Source organism: Zootoca vivipara, chromosome 9 (genome assembly GCF_965207765.1).
Source record: "Zootoca vivipara chromosome 9, rZooViv2.hap1.1, whole genome shotgun sequence".
Lineage (NCBI taxonomy): Eukaryota > Metazoa > Chordata > Lepidosauria > Squamata > Lacertidae > Zootoca > Zootoca vivipara.
This window is the reverse complement of record NC_142592.1, coordinates 50,775,631-50,789,172: the sequence shown is the minus strand read 5'-3', so window position 1 is coordinate 50,789,172 and position 13,542 is coordinate 50,775,631. Positions and strand designations below refer to the sequence as shown.

General features: G+C 47.6%; 1 protein-coding gene across 6 annotated transcripts in view; it reads left to right on the top strand.

Annotated features, from left to right (window-relative positions):
• Window positions 1–13,156, top strand: part of DENND2A (DENN domain containing 2A) — a 70,944-nt gene extending 57,788 nt beyond the window's left edge. For all 6 annotated transcript variants that reach the window (XM_060279930.2, XM_060279932.2, XM_060279931.2 and 3 more), the window contains exons 15-20: window positions 5,442–5,619; window positions 6,979–7,020; window positions 8,845–8,962; window positions 10,086–10,325; window positions 11,400–11,486; window positions 12,444–13,156. In XM_060279930.2, coding sequence (XP_060135913.2) covers window positions 5,442–5,619; window positions 6,979–7,020; window positions 8,845–8,962; window positions 10,086–10,325; window positions 11,400–11,486; window positions 12,444–12,475 — 697 coding nt within the window. In that variant the 3' untranslated portion in view covers window positions 12,476–13,156. The remainder of the gene's footprint in view (window positions 1–5,441; window positions 5,620–6,978; window positions 7,021–8,844; window positions 8,963–10,085; window positions 10,326–11,399; window positions 11,487–12,443) is intronic.
• Window positions 13,157–13,542: the final 386 nt, after the last annotated feature.

Sequence of the window (13,542 nt, the reverse complement as noted above, 5' to 3'; positions counted from 1 at the left end):
AACAACAACAACAACAAACACACCCACCCCTCATCTGACTGGGTTGCCCTACCCACTCTGGACAGCTTCCAACAAATATAAAAGCATAAGAAAACATCAAGCATTAAAAACTTCCCTACACAGGGCTGCCTTCAGGTGTCTTCCAAAGATGCCTTAAAGGCTAACATCTTTATTATGGCATAAGCTTCCACTGACTGCAGCCTACTTAATCTCAGTCGCTATAAACGGTTTGACTGGCATCCACTCAGAAATATTTTTGGAACCAGCCAAATTCTTGCCCCCCCCCAAAAAATTAACTTTTTAAAAGATGATCTGTTTTATTCTGCCATGTATATTAATTTTGGTTTTTATAGATTTGCTGCATTCAGCTTATTTTTATGTGCTTGTTTTATTGTGTTTAAAACTGTATAGTTTATTGATGGCCCTGATGATTTGATAGAAGGATGGCACATCAATCCAAGCAACCAATTCGCAGATGATGATTATTTGGGAAAGAGGGGATTGTTTTACATTTCTGAAGAAATAAATTTAAGATTTCTGTGCAGCAACTTTCTTGATTTACCTCTCTCTGTCTCTCTGTCTCTCTGTCTCTCTGTCTCTTTAAGCCAAGGCAGCTGCTTGAAGTTGCTCAGAGGTTTGGAATGCTAGATGTAATTCAGCAGAGGTTATTTAATGAGCCTGTGCAGGTGAAGAAAGGCATATGATAGATCGTATTTATCACGCTCCTCCGCAGCTGATCACACAGATGCCCTCGGTGTGTGAATCATCGGTGTATCTGCACACATCTCTTGTGTGGACAATGCAGAGGGGTGTGTGTGCTTGTGTGATTTGTTACATCTCTCAGCTGCTGCAAAAATTGGCTGTCTGAGGGCCTCCTGCCAAATGCTGTTTTTCTTTCCCCCTTTTCTATCCTTTTCTGAAAAGATCTGTCACTCCAAAAACCTTGCCAGCAGAAAAGGAAAGTCTTTCTCCTTTGTCCCTCCCCCTCCCCCTTACCATAGTAACTATAGTAAACATCCCTTTTCAACTCGTGAAAATGACTTAATTTTTTTTTTAAGCCAATCCAGTCTATTAAATTAATCTTTCTGTTAGACTTGCTTGTGCATCATTTGCAGGGAAAGATTCCAATAATTTGTGACTGAAATAAATTGTGGTAGCCAAGGTAGTTTTCTTTTTTTCCTCTTTTGCTGCAACCCTTTATCCACTTCCCTGGAAATAAGCCCCCCTGAATTCAGTGGGACTTCCTTCTTAGAAGACATGAATAGGATGGTGCTGCAAATCACACACCCATTGGGTTGTAAAGTTGGAAGGGGGTACCGGGTTAAACCACAGAGCCTAGGCCTTGCTGATGAGAACACCGGCGGTTTGAATCCCCGTGACGGGGTGAGCTCCCGTTGCTCGGTCCCAGCTCCTGCCAACCTAGCAGTTCGAAAGCACGTCAAAGTGCAAGTAGATGAATAGGTACTGCTCCAAGCGGGAAGGTAAATGGCCAGAAGCGGCTTAGTCATGCTGGCCACATGACCTGGAAGCTGTACGCCGGCTCCCTTGGCCAATAAAGCGAGATGAGCGCCGCAACCCCAGAGTCGGCCATGACTGGACCTAATGGTCAGGGGTCCCTTTACCTTTACCCCAGCGGTCATCTAGTCCAACGCCCTGCAATGCAGGGATCTCAGCTAATGCATCCAGGAGAGATGGCTGTCCTACCTCTGCTTGAAAACCTCCAAGGAAGGAGAGCCCACAAGATGATATCAAATAATAACCAGTAAAGGCGTCAGAGTGGCAAGCGGGGTGATGTCCTTAGTGCATCTTACTTTGGGGCTGAAAGAAAAAGCCAAGTGAACCTGTTTGGCTCCCTCGGCCTATAGAGCGAGATGAGCGCCGCAACCCCAGAGTCGGACACGACTGGACCTGATGGTCAGGGGCGCCTTTACCTTTACCTTTACCTTTAGCCCAGGTAACCATCTAGGGCAGGAGTGGGGAACCATGGGCCAAATATGGCCCAAGAGACTCTTCACCCCAGGCTACACTCTTCCCAGTCTCTTCGGATGTTTGGCTTATCTGGAATGTGTCCTCAAACTCTGATGAAATTTGCTGGCCTGAATTCAGGATAAGAGTAGGTTGTGTGTGGATGTGCTTACTGCAGAAAGACACAATTTGCATTTATTGCTCCATCCAGCCCTTGGCCGGAAAGGATTTCCCACCTAGGGAAGCCAGGCTCAGGGGCGACAGGTCAAGCATTCCCTTACAGCTGCCAATTGGGCACAAGTCTGTTTCCCTATTTGTGGGGTACCCAAATTATGCCAGTGTGATTACAAAACCCTTGAGTTGCCTGCATTGTCTTCTCAACAATTTAATATTCAGCCATGAGGACTAGAAACTTTCTTTAAAAAACAAAAACTTGAAAGATTCCTGGGAAGCTGGAATTTCTTGCAACTCAGCATGTGTACTAAATATAAACAGTCCTGTTTTGGTTTTTTTAAAAAATAAGTTCATACTCAGCAAGCATCCTTTCCATTTCTCTTGTAAAACTGCAGAAGCTGTTGCCGGGCCTGGGGTATTTTTACACACACACACACACACACACACACACACACACACACACTTCCTCTTCTCCTCTTGCTCAGTGTATATTCCCTCATGGTGCTTAACTCAAGCCAGCTGTGAGTGGTTTCCTGGCCATATGATTCCTTCAGGCTGCGCGGTCTCCCTCCCTCCCTCTCTCCCATTCAAGATTTGGCTCATAAAACCAAAATGACGTGATGTGCATGGCTTAGTAACATACCAGCCCTCCCCCAGATGCTCGAAGGAGTTTGCAGTCCTACAGAGCTGATGAGTTACCAGTGGCCTCTACCTGCCTCTGAGGGTGGCGTGTGCTGCTCGGCTTTTGTTTCCGTGTGAAAACAGCGTTGCTTGATTCTACTTAATGCTCCCTGGCAGAATCTTTCTTGAAAATCTACATCTCGATAGCCTGCCAGCGAGGCATTTGTAGTCGCATCCGTTTCTCATTACCGAAAAGCAACATCGTCCTCCTTCGCCCAAATTCCACGCGTGCACACATACACATGCATTTACATTGTTTTATTTCCCCTCCCTTTCTAAATCGTCTGTTAGGAGCCAGCGGTAGGTATGTGATCAGATATGGGTATCCTGTACCATCTCCTTCTTGGTAGGAAGGCAAGAAGTGTGAGAGATCCTGAAAGGGGGCGGGGGGTGCAGTCCAAAGGGAAACCACACACATGTGGGCACATGCCCACACCAGCCCACATGGCTGAGTTTCGGCTAAGCCACAGGGAGACTGGTCACACATCTCCTGCAATCTTTCCTAGTCAGGTGGCTGTCAGTTCTTCAGAGGCCTCTTTCAAAGCATTGGGCAAAATAGCACTCTGAAAAGGATGTCTGGTGCCATTATGTAGGACTTTGGGTGTGGGGAGACGAGTCTGGCCTGCTGGGCTTAAAAGAGCCGCCACCCCTGGCTTAGAGAGCCACATTTTACCTACATTTGAGCTTCAGACCTCCAGGCCTGTGGCTCCTCACCCCTGTTCTAGCTCATAGGGACCACAGCAGCATCTCTGCTTCCAGACTTGAGCTTCCCAAATGCCTGGGCATTCCAAGCCAATGAATGAAACGGCAAGCTCCTCCATGTTTGTTGCTCTCTAAGGCAGCCTTGCTCAACCTTGGGTTCCTAGATGTTGTTGGGACTACGACTCCCATCATTCCTAGCCAGCATGGCCAGTGCCTTGGAATTATTGGGAGTTGTAGTTCAAGAACACCTGGGGACCTGATGTTGAGAAAGGCTGATCTAAGGGATGGGGGACCTGTGGTCCTCCAGAATTTTGTTGGACTGCAACTTCAATTGGCCCAGCCAGCACAGCCAATGGCCAGGGATGATGGGAGTTGTAGTCCAATAATATCTAGAGGGCCGCGAGTCCCCCAAGACCCCCACGACTGCTATAATGCCTGTGCTGATCCTGCTTTTCCATGTGAACTAGCGATTGTCACTTGAACGGGAGTGGCAGAGTCCTCATGTAGGTGCAGGTGATGGACCGATTGAATCATCAGGTCCCTCACTCATGAAGTCATGAGGGTAGCTGAGAAGAGCCTGTTGGCTGTGCCCTGAGCCGTATGTCTACTCCTTAGTTTCTTCTCTCTCTTTGTTCCTTTCTGGTGTTGTCTTTCCATGCAGAGATGACCCCAGCAGAGGTATATGCTTGGCTTTTCTAGCAGATTGCTTAGCTAGCAGGGGGGAAAGGAGGAATTCTGGGACTGTTCCACGCCTTCCCGTATTTAAGAGGCCACAGCGTGAAAAGCGAGACTCTCCATTAATCCCATGACTCCAGGAGTCCATGCGCTGGCTGTGTCTGTATGGAGGGAAGCATGTGCAAAAACTATGCGAGCCCCACAACACACTTTTGAGAGAGCGCTCCAGGCTCAACTGTGGCCACTCAAACTGAAGGATGCAGCTCACAGTATATCTTTGACAGGGTTGGGGACGTTCCATGTGGCAAACTGTACTGCAGAAGCAATCTGCACAATCTAAAGAGAAGGGCAGTCTCTTGAGTTCAAAAGAAACCATGCAAGGTAAATTTGCACGCACAAAAATATCTGTTTACCAGAAATATTCTTGCATATTTGTATGCCTCCGGAGGTAAGGGAGAAAAGACCTGTGGGAGATGGAGGAGGAATTATCAGATCTAAAAACTTGGATGGAGGCGGTAGGCGCGGGGAGAAGGATGACCTCAACAACGCTCCTATGTACCTGCCTGACCTTGAACTACTAAATGTTCACTTTTATCAGTCTCTACAGCCACAGCTGACGCTGAAACCTTCCAACAGTTTGACCTCACCCCTAAAGGTGCACTTCCTACACTGTCTCCTGAGACAGATGGAGGCGAACCATCTACTAAATGTGAACATTTAGTAGATGGTTGGCCTCCATCTGTCTTGGGCACCTTTAGGGGTGAGGTCAAACTGTTGGAAGGTTTCAGCGCCAGCTGTGGCTGTAGAGACTGATGCAGGAGTGACATGTTTTGTTGCAGCTGGGGCAGAGGAATGAGTCCCATTGTGCTGTTGCAGATGTACCATGACGTTTCTTCTCTCTGTGCTCCTCCCAGCAGTCATTCCTCCTCTGGTCACTGCTGTGGATACACAACCTGACTGGTGGTCTCTAGGCACTTCGATCATCTGCAGGGGACAGATTCCAGTTTGTCTCTTTGCAGTCATGAGGACTATTAATTTGATTTCTCCTTTTATCCTTAGGTTATTGGAAAGCTTGGCATGGTCCCAGGATAAAACCTGGCCAGGTGTCAGTGCGTGTGGCCAGCTATCTCCCCCGCACCCCCCCCCACGCGCCTTCTCAGTTACCACCTATTAATTTATGTCTCTTATCTCAAAGGGGCCTTGAGAGTTTCAGGCTGACCCTTGCGTCTGTTTCCTCCTCTTAGCACCTTGTCAAAATGCTGCCATGCCATGGTGGCCCTTCTCTACCCCTTCACGTGGCAGCACACCTACATCCCTGTGCTTCCCCCTTCGATGATTGACATCGTGTGCTCGCCTACCCCCTTTCTGATCGGCCTGCTCTCCAGTTCGCTGTCCCGCCTCAAGGAGCTGCCCGTGGAAGAGGTGAGGCCAGAGTATGGGAAAGGGAGGGCGGCAGAATGGATATTGTTTGATACAGGTTCAGGGGGGCACTGTCCTTACAGGACACAGGTTTTGGGGGTGTGAGGAGGACAAGCTTTGGGGCCAGGGTTTATTCATGGCAGATCCTGCTAGGCGCTAGGCTGAACAACCCTGGAGAAAGTGGCTGTGATGTGAAACACTTGCTGGCATCTTTCCTCAGCAGTTGCTGTTTTAGCTATGGTACATCCACATGGAAGATGATCTGGGGCAGGTGGGCTTAGGGATGATATTTAGATGTATAGAGCATCTGAGCTGGAGATTTGGTGTGTGGGACAGAAGAGAAGAGGCCCTTTTCTCCCCATGGCTTTTGGTGATGACAATCGCAAGGGCTAGATGGAGCAGCCCCCAACAGCCAGAGGGAAGAGACTAGGGTGGGACACTTCAACCACAGTACTGGGTTCAATCCCCACATGGACAGGGCGATAACTCTAACCTATACAAAGGCAGCCCTACAATGAGATCCACAAAGAAGAGTCAGCAGAATAAGACCAGGAAATCTACAAATCTGACAAACTTAGTTGGTCTCTAAGGTGCTACTGGAAGGAATCTTTTTTTATTTTTTTGTTTCAACTATGTCAGACCAAATCTCCAAATCTCTAAGGTGCTACTGGAAGGAATTTTTTATTTTTAGTTTTTTGTTTCGAGTACGTCAAACCAACACGGCTACCTACCTGTAACTTCTACAAACCCAGTAACACTTGGATCTATTTTGGCTTAATTGTCTCATCCTTAGCATTTGGGTTTTTTGTTTTTTAACCTCCAAGCACCAAAACATCTTTGTTTTAAAGTCCAAGGATTGCTCCTCCAGGCTATAAGTTGCTGGTACCATACTTGCATTGAATATCTCTTTTTCTTAAAGGGCTAGATAAGAGCATGCTCCTATCTCTGATCCCCCACCCAATGAGTTGCTTCTTCCCTGTTGTGTGGAATAACTTGTGTGGTTTCTCAGTCAGGGAAAGGAGGGGAAAGTGTGTGTGTAAGAGACTCAAGAGGAACAGCTTCCCTATGTTTAAAGTTGTCATTCTGTGGTTTGTGGTAAAAGTCATAAAAACCACCCTGGGATTGGGCTGGTTTTCATATCTCTTTGAGGCTCGGTGGAATTGGGGTAGGCCAAGGCCTTTGGGAGCCTTTTTGGGGCCGAAGAGAAGAGTAAAAATGCTTCAGATAAATAAATAAGGCAGGGCCTCCCCTCCCCCCCCCAAAAAGCTGTATACAAGGCAGCCATTTTCCCAAGGAGGTTGATGACCATTCCCAGTAATGTTCTTCTCCCCTTTTTCTTTCTGTGTATTTCTGTCCGAGCAGGTCCTTGTGGTTGACCTTGTGAATAACCGGTTTCTCAGGCAGGTAAGAACAACTTGCTTCCAGTCATGTCCATTCTATCTCTGGTGTGGGGAACCTTTGACCCTCTAGATCAGGCATCCCCAAACTTCAGCCCTCCAGATGTTTTGGACTACAATTCCCATCATCCCTGACCACTGGTCCTGTTAGCTAGGGATCATGGGAGTTGTAGGCCAAAACATCTGGAGGGCCGCAGTTTGGGGATGCCTGCTCTAGATGTTGCTAAACTACAGCTCCCATCAGCCCTAGCAAGCGTGGTCATTGGCCTGAGTTGATGGGAGTTGTAGTTCGGCAACATCTGGCGAGCCAAATGTTTCCCGCACTGGTTCTGTCTGGGGGGGGGAGGAACAGGAAAGAATAAGGACAAGGGAGTCTGCTCTGTTTCGTTGCTGGATGCTCAGCAGGGCTTTTTTCAGCCATAACTCACTGGAACTCAGTTCTGGCACTGAGACAGGTGCCATTGCCGTTATAGGAGAACAAGGGAGGTGTTCATGGTGAGTTCCAGCGCCTCATTCTCTAGAAAAGTAGCACTGAAGAGGGTGATGGTAAATGTAGCCTGAAGACAAATGGCCATTGAGAAAGTTGGAAATCATTTGCAAGAGGCTTTGATTTCCATGGGGTTTGTGCGTATGTTTCTTCACATCTTACTCCATCCTCTAGTGAGTCAAAGGGTTCTGCAGGTTTTTGAAGCTTCTAAAACCTGCCAGACCTATTAACCAGGGGTCAAATATATCATAAGCAGCAAAAAAATAATAATGCACGAATGATTCTCTCCCTGCCCCTGGTTTTCACAAATAAGTGTATGTCCGCAGGGGTGCTATTCTCTCAAGTTCTGCTTCAGTATTAGTACAAAGGAAAGATGCAGGAAAGGTGACTCTATGATGAGGGAACGCTGTGGATGAGGAGAACTTTGACTCTCTACAACCCCCCCCCCCAAAAAAACCCCCAAAAGTAGATGGTGGTTGTGCCAGTGGTGCGTCCCACCTTGGATTCAGGCAAAACACACTATTGCGTCCTAAGACCAATGCTTAGGGACGTCCATGCCTACATCATTCTTTAGGGGCGGTACGTACCTCAGAGGCGCAGTGCACGCTTTGTACGCATGAGGTCTCTGTTTCAAAGGCAGACATCAGCAAGATATACTCAGCATGCAGACTATGAGCTATAGTTAACGCAGTGAGTGCAAGAGCTGTCTCTTGCGAGGCCCAACATCTGCACCTTTTGGTGCCACTTTCTGTTACCTCCCTGTGTGCCACCAGCTTCTCCTCCTTCCAGTATCTGTGGCTGCCAGGTGTGTACATTATGACCATCGCAAAAGGGCCACCTCGGTCGTTGCTCCATGCCAAGACTGTACTCTGTGCTAGTTCTCTGCTCAGCTTTGGCAGCTTTGATGGCGCCATGGCAAAGTTTCCAGCACAGCCCTCTGAAGCAGCCCCCACGCCACCGCCTTCCAGTGCTCGATGACCATTTGCAAGGGTTTAAAAGTGGATCCTTTAGAGGGGGTCTAGCCTTTAACCCCCCAGGTGCTGGTGTGCTACCTTGACTATTGGCCATGGTGTCTTGGGAGTTGAGGTCTAATAAGATCTGGAGGGCCACCTCCAGCTTGCTTTTAGAGTGTTTATCCCAGAGTGTGCAGCTTGGTCTCACCCTATGCCTGTATTACAGGCATCCCCAAACTTCAGCCCTCCAGATGTTTTGGACTACAATCCCCATCATCCCTGACCACTGGTCCTGTTAGCTAGGGATCATGGGAGTTGTAGGCCAAAACATCTGGAGGGCTGCAGTTTGGGGGCGCCTGCTATAGAACATGCCCCCCTCTCTCTTTTTAAGATGGAAGATGAGGACTCTATTTTACCTCGGAAGTTGCAAGCAGCACTAGAACACATCTTGGAGCAAAGGAACGAGCTGGCAAGCGACAAGGAAGAGGGCGCTCCCAACGGCAAGCAAGGTAAGGTTTAAAACCTCTCACCTTCTTATTTTTTCGCCAGGAAAAATCACACCGAGCTTTTATAAACCTCTACCTACCATGTCCTCCCCTCCCTTAGTCATTCCCCTTCCAAAAATTAAAAAGGCCAAAGATTTTTAGCCTTTCCTTGGAGCAAAGGTGCTTCAGCGTGTGGGTTGCCCTTTCCCAACTCTCAGTATCCTCCTTTTTAAAAAAAAGTTTTTATATAAGATTTTATTGTTACAAAACAAACAAATAAACAAGGGAAAGTACACATAGCATCTCCATTTTTTTCATAGAGTCATTTTCACAGTTCGTTTCTGTACTGTATGAGACATTATCGGTGTAGACAGTTGGGGGTAAAGAGAAAGGAGAGAGATTGGAGGGTAGCCTTCCTTTGTTCTATTGCATAGTGTTTGTGTAGTGTATGGTGTCAGCATCACTTGGGTAGATCCTTCGTTTGTACATTTATTTATTTCTATTGGCATTCTGAAAGATTGGACGGTTCAGAACCTGGTATCCTTTTTTAAATACTGTATGAGATGACCGGAATATACCAAATATTTCATGATGTCCACTTCATAGCCCCTCTGCATGGGTGTGGAGATGTCACAAGGATGGGCTTAACCGTGTGGCTGGACCTGCGCATGAAACCTTCCTAATGTCAAGTCAGAAAATTTGTTCACCTGGCTTGGTGTTGGGGAAGATCCGCAGCTCTGGGAGAGTGCTTGCCCTAGGTTCAATCCCCAGCAACTTTAGGTAGGGCTGGGAGAGACCCCGTCCGGAATCCCAAAGAGCTGCTGCCAGTTGGGGTGGACAGGACTAATCTAGATGGAACAATGGTCTGACTCTAAATACGGCAGATTCCAAGTGTCTGTGTCCACAACACTCGCTGCAACTTTGCAGGGTTCCAGGCTGAAGCCTTTCCCAAACTTTCCTGGAGATGCCAGGAATTGAACTCGGGACTCCCTGTGTGCAGAGCAGGTGTTCTGCTACTGAGCTACGGCCCCTCCATCCCAAAACTGCACCCCGGCAAGTTCAAAGGATGGGACTGGAAGAGAGCAGGTTAAGGCCAGGTCTCCCGCTAACCAGTGTTTTCCCTGCTCCTTTTGCCTCCCCCCTCCAGAGTCCAGCCCCTTGAACGAAGTGGTGTCAGAAGCATTCGTCCGCTTCTTTGTGGAGATTGTGGGGCACTACTCCCTCTTCCTGACTCCCTCCGAGAGGGAAGAGAGGACCCTGCAGCGGGAGGCCTTCCGGAAGTCGGTCTCTTCCAAGAGCCTCCGGCGCTTCTTGGAGGTCTTCATGGAGACGCAAATGTTTGGGGGCTTCATTCAGGAGCGAGAGTTGCGGAAACAGGGTGCTAAAGGTGAGAGAGCAGGGGGGCGGTGAAAGGGGCGTGCGATTAATTAAGCGTGTTTTTCATCAGGGGTTTTTTTCCGCCCTCCTTTGCCCCTTTCATCACGTAGGAGCTGTTCAGGTGGTATTGGTGGGAATGCTGAGAATAGTAGGAGAGGATATAATGATTAAATATTATCCTTCCTCACTCACGCTAGTGAGCTAGTAGCAGAGCACATTCCCTTGCGCATAGCAGGAAGCTAGTTAGAATCATAGAGTTGGAAGAGACCACAAGGGCCATCCAGTCCAACCCCCTGCCAAGCAGGAAACACCATCAAAGCATTCTTGACATATGCCTGTCAAGCCTCTGCTTAAAGACCTCCAAAGAAGGAGACTCCACCACACTCCTTGGTTGCAAATTCCACTGCCGAACAGCTCTTACTGTCAGGAAGTTCTTCCTAATGTTTAGGTGGAATCTTCTTTCTTGTAGTTTGAATCCATTGCTCCGTGTCCGCTTCTCTGGAGCAGCAGAAAACATAGTTGATAGATTCGTTAGAACCATTTGAGTTAAGCAATCCAGTCTGGCTTGTCCAGATTGGATTGTTCCTGGTAAATCCCCTTTTGTTCCCTTTTAAAAACAATAATGGCACAGCAGTCTTCTTTTAGAAAGTAAGGACAAGGTTTACTTACATTCAGTTCACTGTATGATCCTGAAGGCAGGCTTTACCTTTTCGTTACAGAGAAAAGTGTGGGTTCTTGTGAGGGAGGAGCCCATGTGCTGCTGGCTGAGAGCCAGCACACAGCAAAAGAGCAGTAGCGAAAGAGAGTGAGAGAGAGAAGAGGAAGATGGTTGCATGACTAGCCCCTTTATAGGGTCTGCCAGGGTCATGCCCATCTACCTGGTCACACGCAGGGGGAGGATGCTCCAGACCAGGTGTGACAGGAAGTCCTCCTGGCTGGAGCAACATTCCCCTGTGTGTCCACTCTGGGCAAACAGGAAATGTTGTATTCGACTGCTTTTGTGATGTTACATCCCACAGCGTCTGCAACTGGAACTCACCAGGTTTTTCTTTCTTTCTGCATTCTGTTTTCCACCCCTTTGTAGGTTTGTTTGAGGTACGTGCCCAAGAGTACCTAGAAACCCTTCCCAGTGGAGAGCAGAGTGGAGTCAATAAATTCCTGAAAGGCTTAGGTAAGAGATCCTGGCTGCTGCTTTGGATTGCAGTGTGCTTTTATATCCCATCGCGTGCCCTAAAGTCAAATCACAATGCGTGTGGGTTTATTCGCAATATAAGCACAATCACTGCTGTATTTATGTTATGCACAGCAGTAAAAGAAATAGGGCAGGTCCTTACCCCAAAGACACTGCAATCTATATGTAATTTCTGATGGGTGAGGACAGGTTTACTGTGGATGGGAGTGGTAACAGGGGATGAAAGTGAGGAAATGTGTTTTGGGTATGTTTTAACTGGGGATGAGGGCTTACAGGTATTAGTAGATGTAAATCAGGGATGGCTATCCTTCCAGTTTGAAGGCTATTGCCTCTTTTATAGTTCTGTAGAAGAGGGAGCTGCTGCTTCTCATACGGCAGTGTTGCAAAGGCTTGGAAGGGTCTCTTCCCGTGCCTGGCAAAATCTCGTTTTGCAGGTATAAAGGAACAGTTTATGGAATTGAGAGCTTCTTGTGTCAGGTATTGCTTCCATTGCTGGGAATATTGGGCTTTTAAAGCAAAATCCCCAGCTGCTGGGGAAATGCAGTTCACTCGTAAGCAAAGCACGCTGCTCCTTTTCCTATGTTTTACCATCTGCGTTGTGGCTCCATAAATGTCACCAACCATCTTTGGATGGGATTTATGTCCTTGCTGTGTTGTGTAAACTTTGCAACGTGCCATTTTGCAAACTTTATGGTGTGTATAGTGGGCATTGCACTTGTATAAATACTGGGCCGTGTACAATGCAGGTGGGAAAATGTGGCGAGGTTGTGCACTGGATGGTTTAATCTGTTTTATGGAGGCCGGGGGGGCTTCAATCCAATCCCATTGTGCCAAAATCACTCTTTCTTTCTTTCTTTCTTTCTTTCTTTCTTTCTTTCTTTCTTTCTTTCTTTCTTTCTTTCTTTCTTTCCTCCCACCCCCATCAATCCCTTCCAGGTAGCAGAATGAAATTTCTCCACAAGAAGTAAGACCTTAGAGTGCCACTGTTGCAGGGAGAAGTGATTTCTTCCACAGTTCAGCAGACAGAAAATGGACCAAGTTTTCCCCCATTCCCATTTCGTCTGCTCCCAAGGAGGAGAAAGCCCAACCCAGGAAGCAGGGTGTCCGGGAGTTGTGCTTAGGTGAAAAGCTGGCCTCTGCCCTCCTAGGATGGCGCTAAGGGGGACACAGACGAAGAGGCTGCTGGGAGGGGACTCTCAGCTGCTACCAAGAACATGCACTGGACTCTCCATTGGCGCTTTGCAGATTTCACAGTGGTTTGGGGTTTGTTTGTTTTTCTTATTTCTTAGCTAGTAAACATTTTGAAATGTTGTTTCTTATTTATATTGAGGTTAAGGAGAGTATTAGCCAATGACACTTGCCCCGGGCTCCTCTCTCAAATGGCAGCAAAGGAGGTTGCTGGATGGAGGCTGTATTAACCTGGACTCTTGAGATACGGACAGGGACCATACGATGAAAAGGGGGAGAAGCAAGAGGCAGTTAGAGGGAAGGTGAGGCAGGGGAACCGCTGAAGCTGCTGAGAATTTGATACCCACTCCAGCAACCACTATGGGATGGAAGATTTGCCGGCCCTCCTAGTGGGCATCCTTTCTCGGAGTAAGCTGAGAGGCTGATGCAATGTAATTAAAAGTGAGTGATGTTAAAGAAAACGTGTCCAGTTGTTCTTACCATTCGCAAGTAAGTGTATTGTGGGTTTGACCTGACTTTGTTCTTTTCCTCTTTCGTTTCTCCGCTCCAAACAGTTTTGCGTGAAAGGGGGAGCCTCCAGATGTCCTTTTCATTGTGGCTTCAGGACTATTTGGGCTTGTGATGTTACTTGGGGTTGTTTTACGCAATCCCGCTTCCAATCCGATTTGCCTCTGCAAACGTTTCGGGACAGAGCTTGTTCTTCTTCTTATTTATTAAATATATATACCGCCCTTCCTTTGCAGATCTCAGGGTGGCTCCACAGAGCTCATGTTCCATAGTTGCCTGCTGAAATGCAGCTCTTCATATCGCAAATGTTCTGCGGTTTTCTTTGTATGCCAAAAGTGGC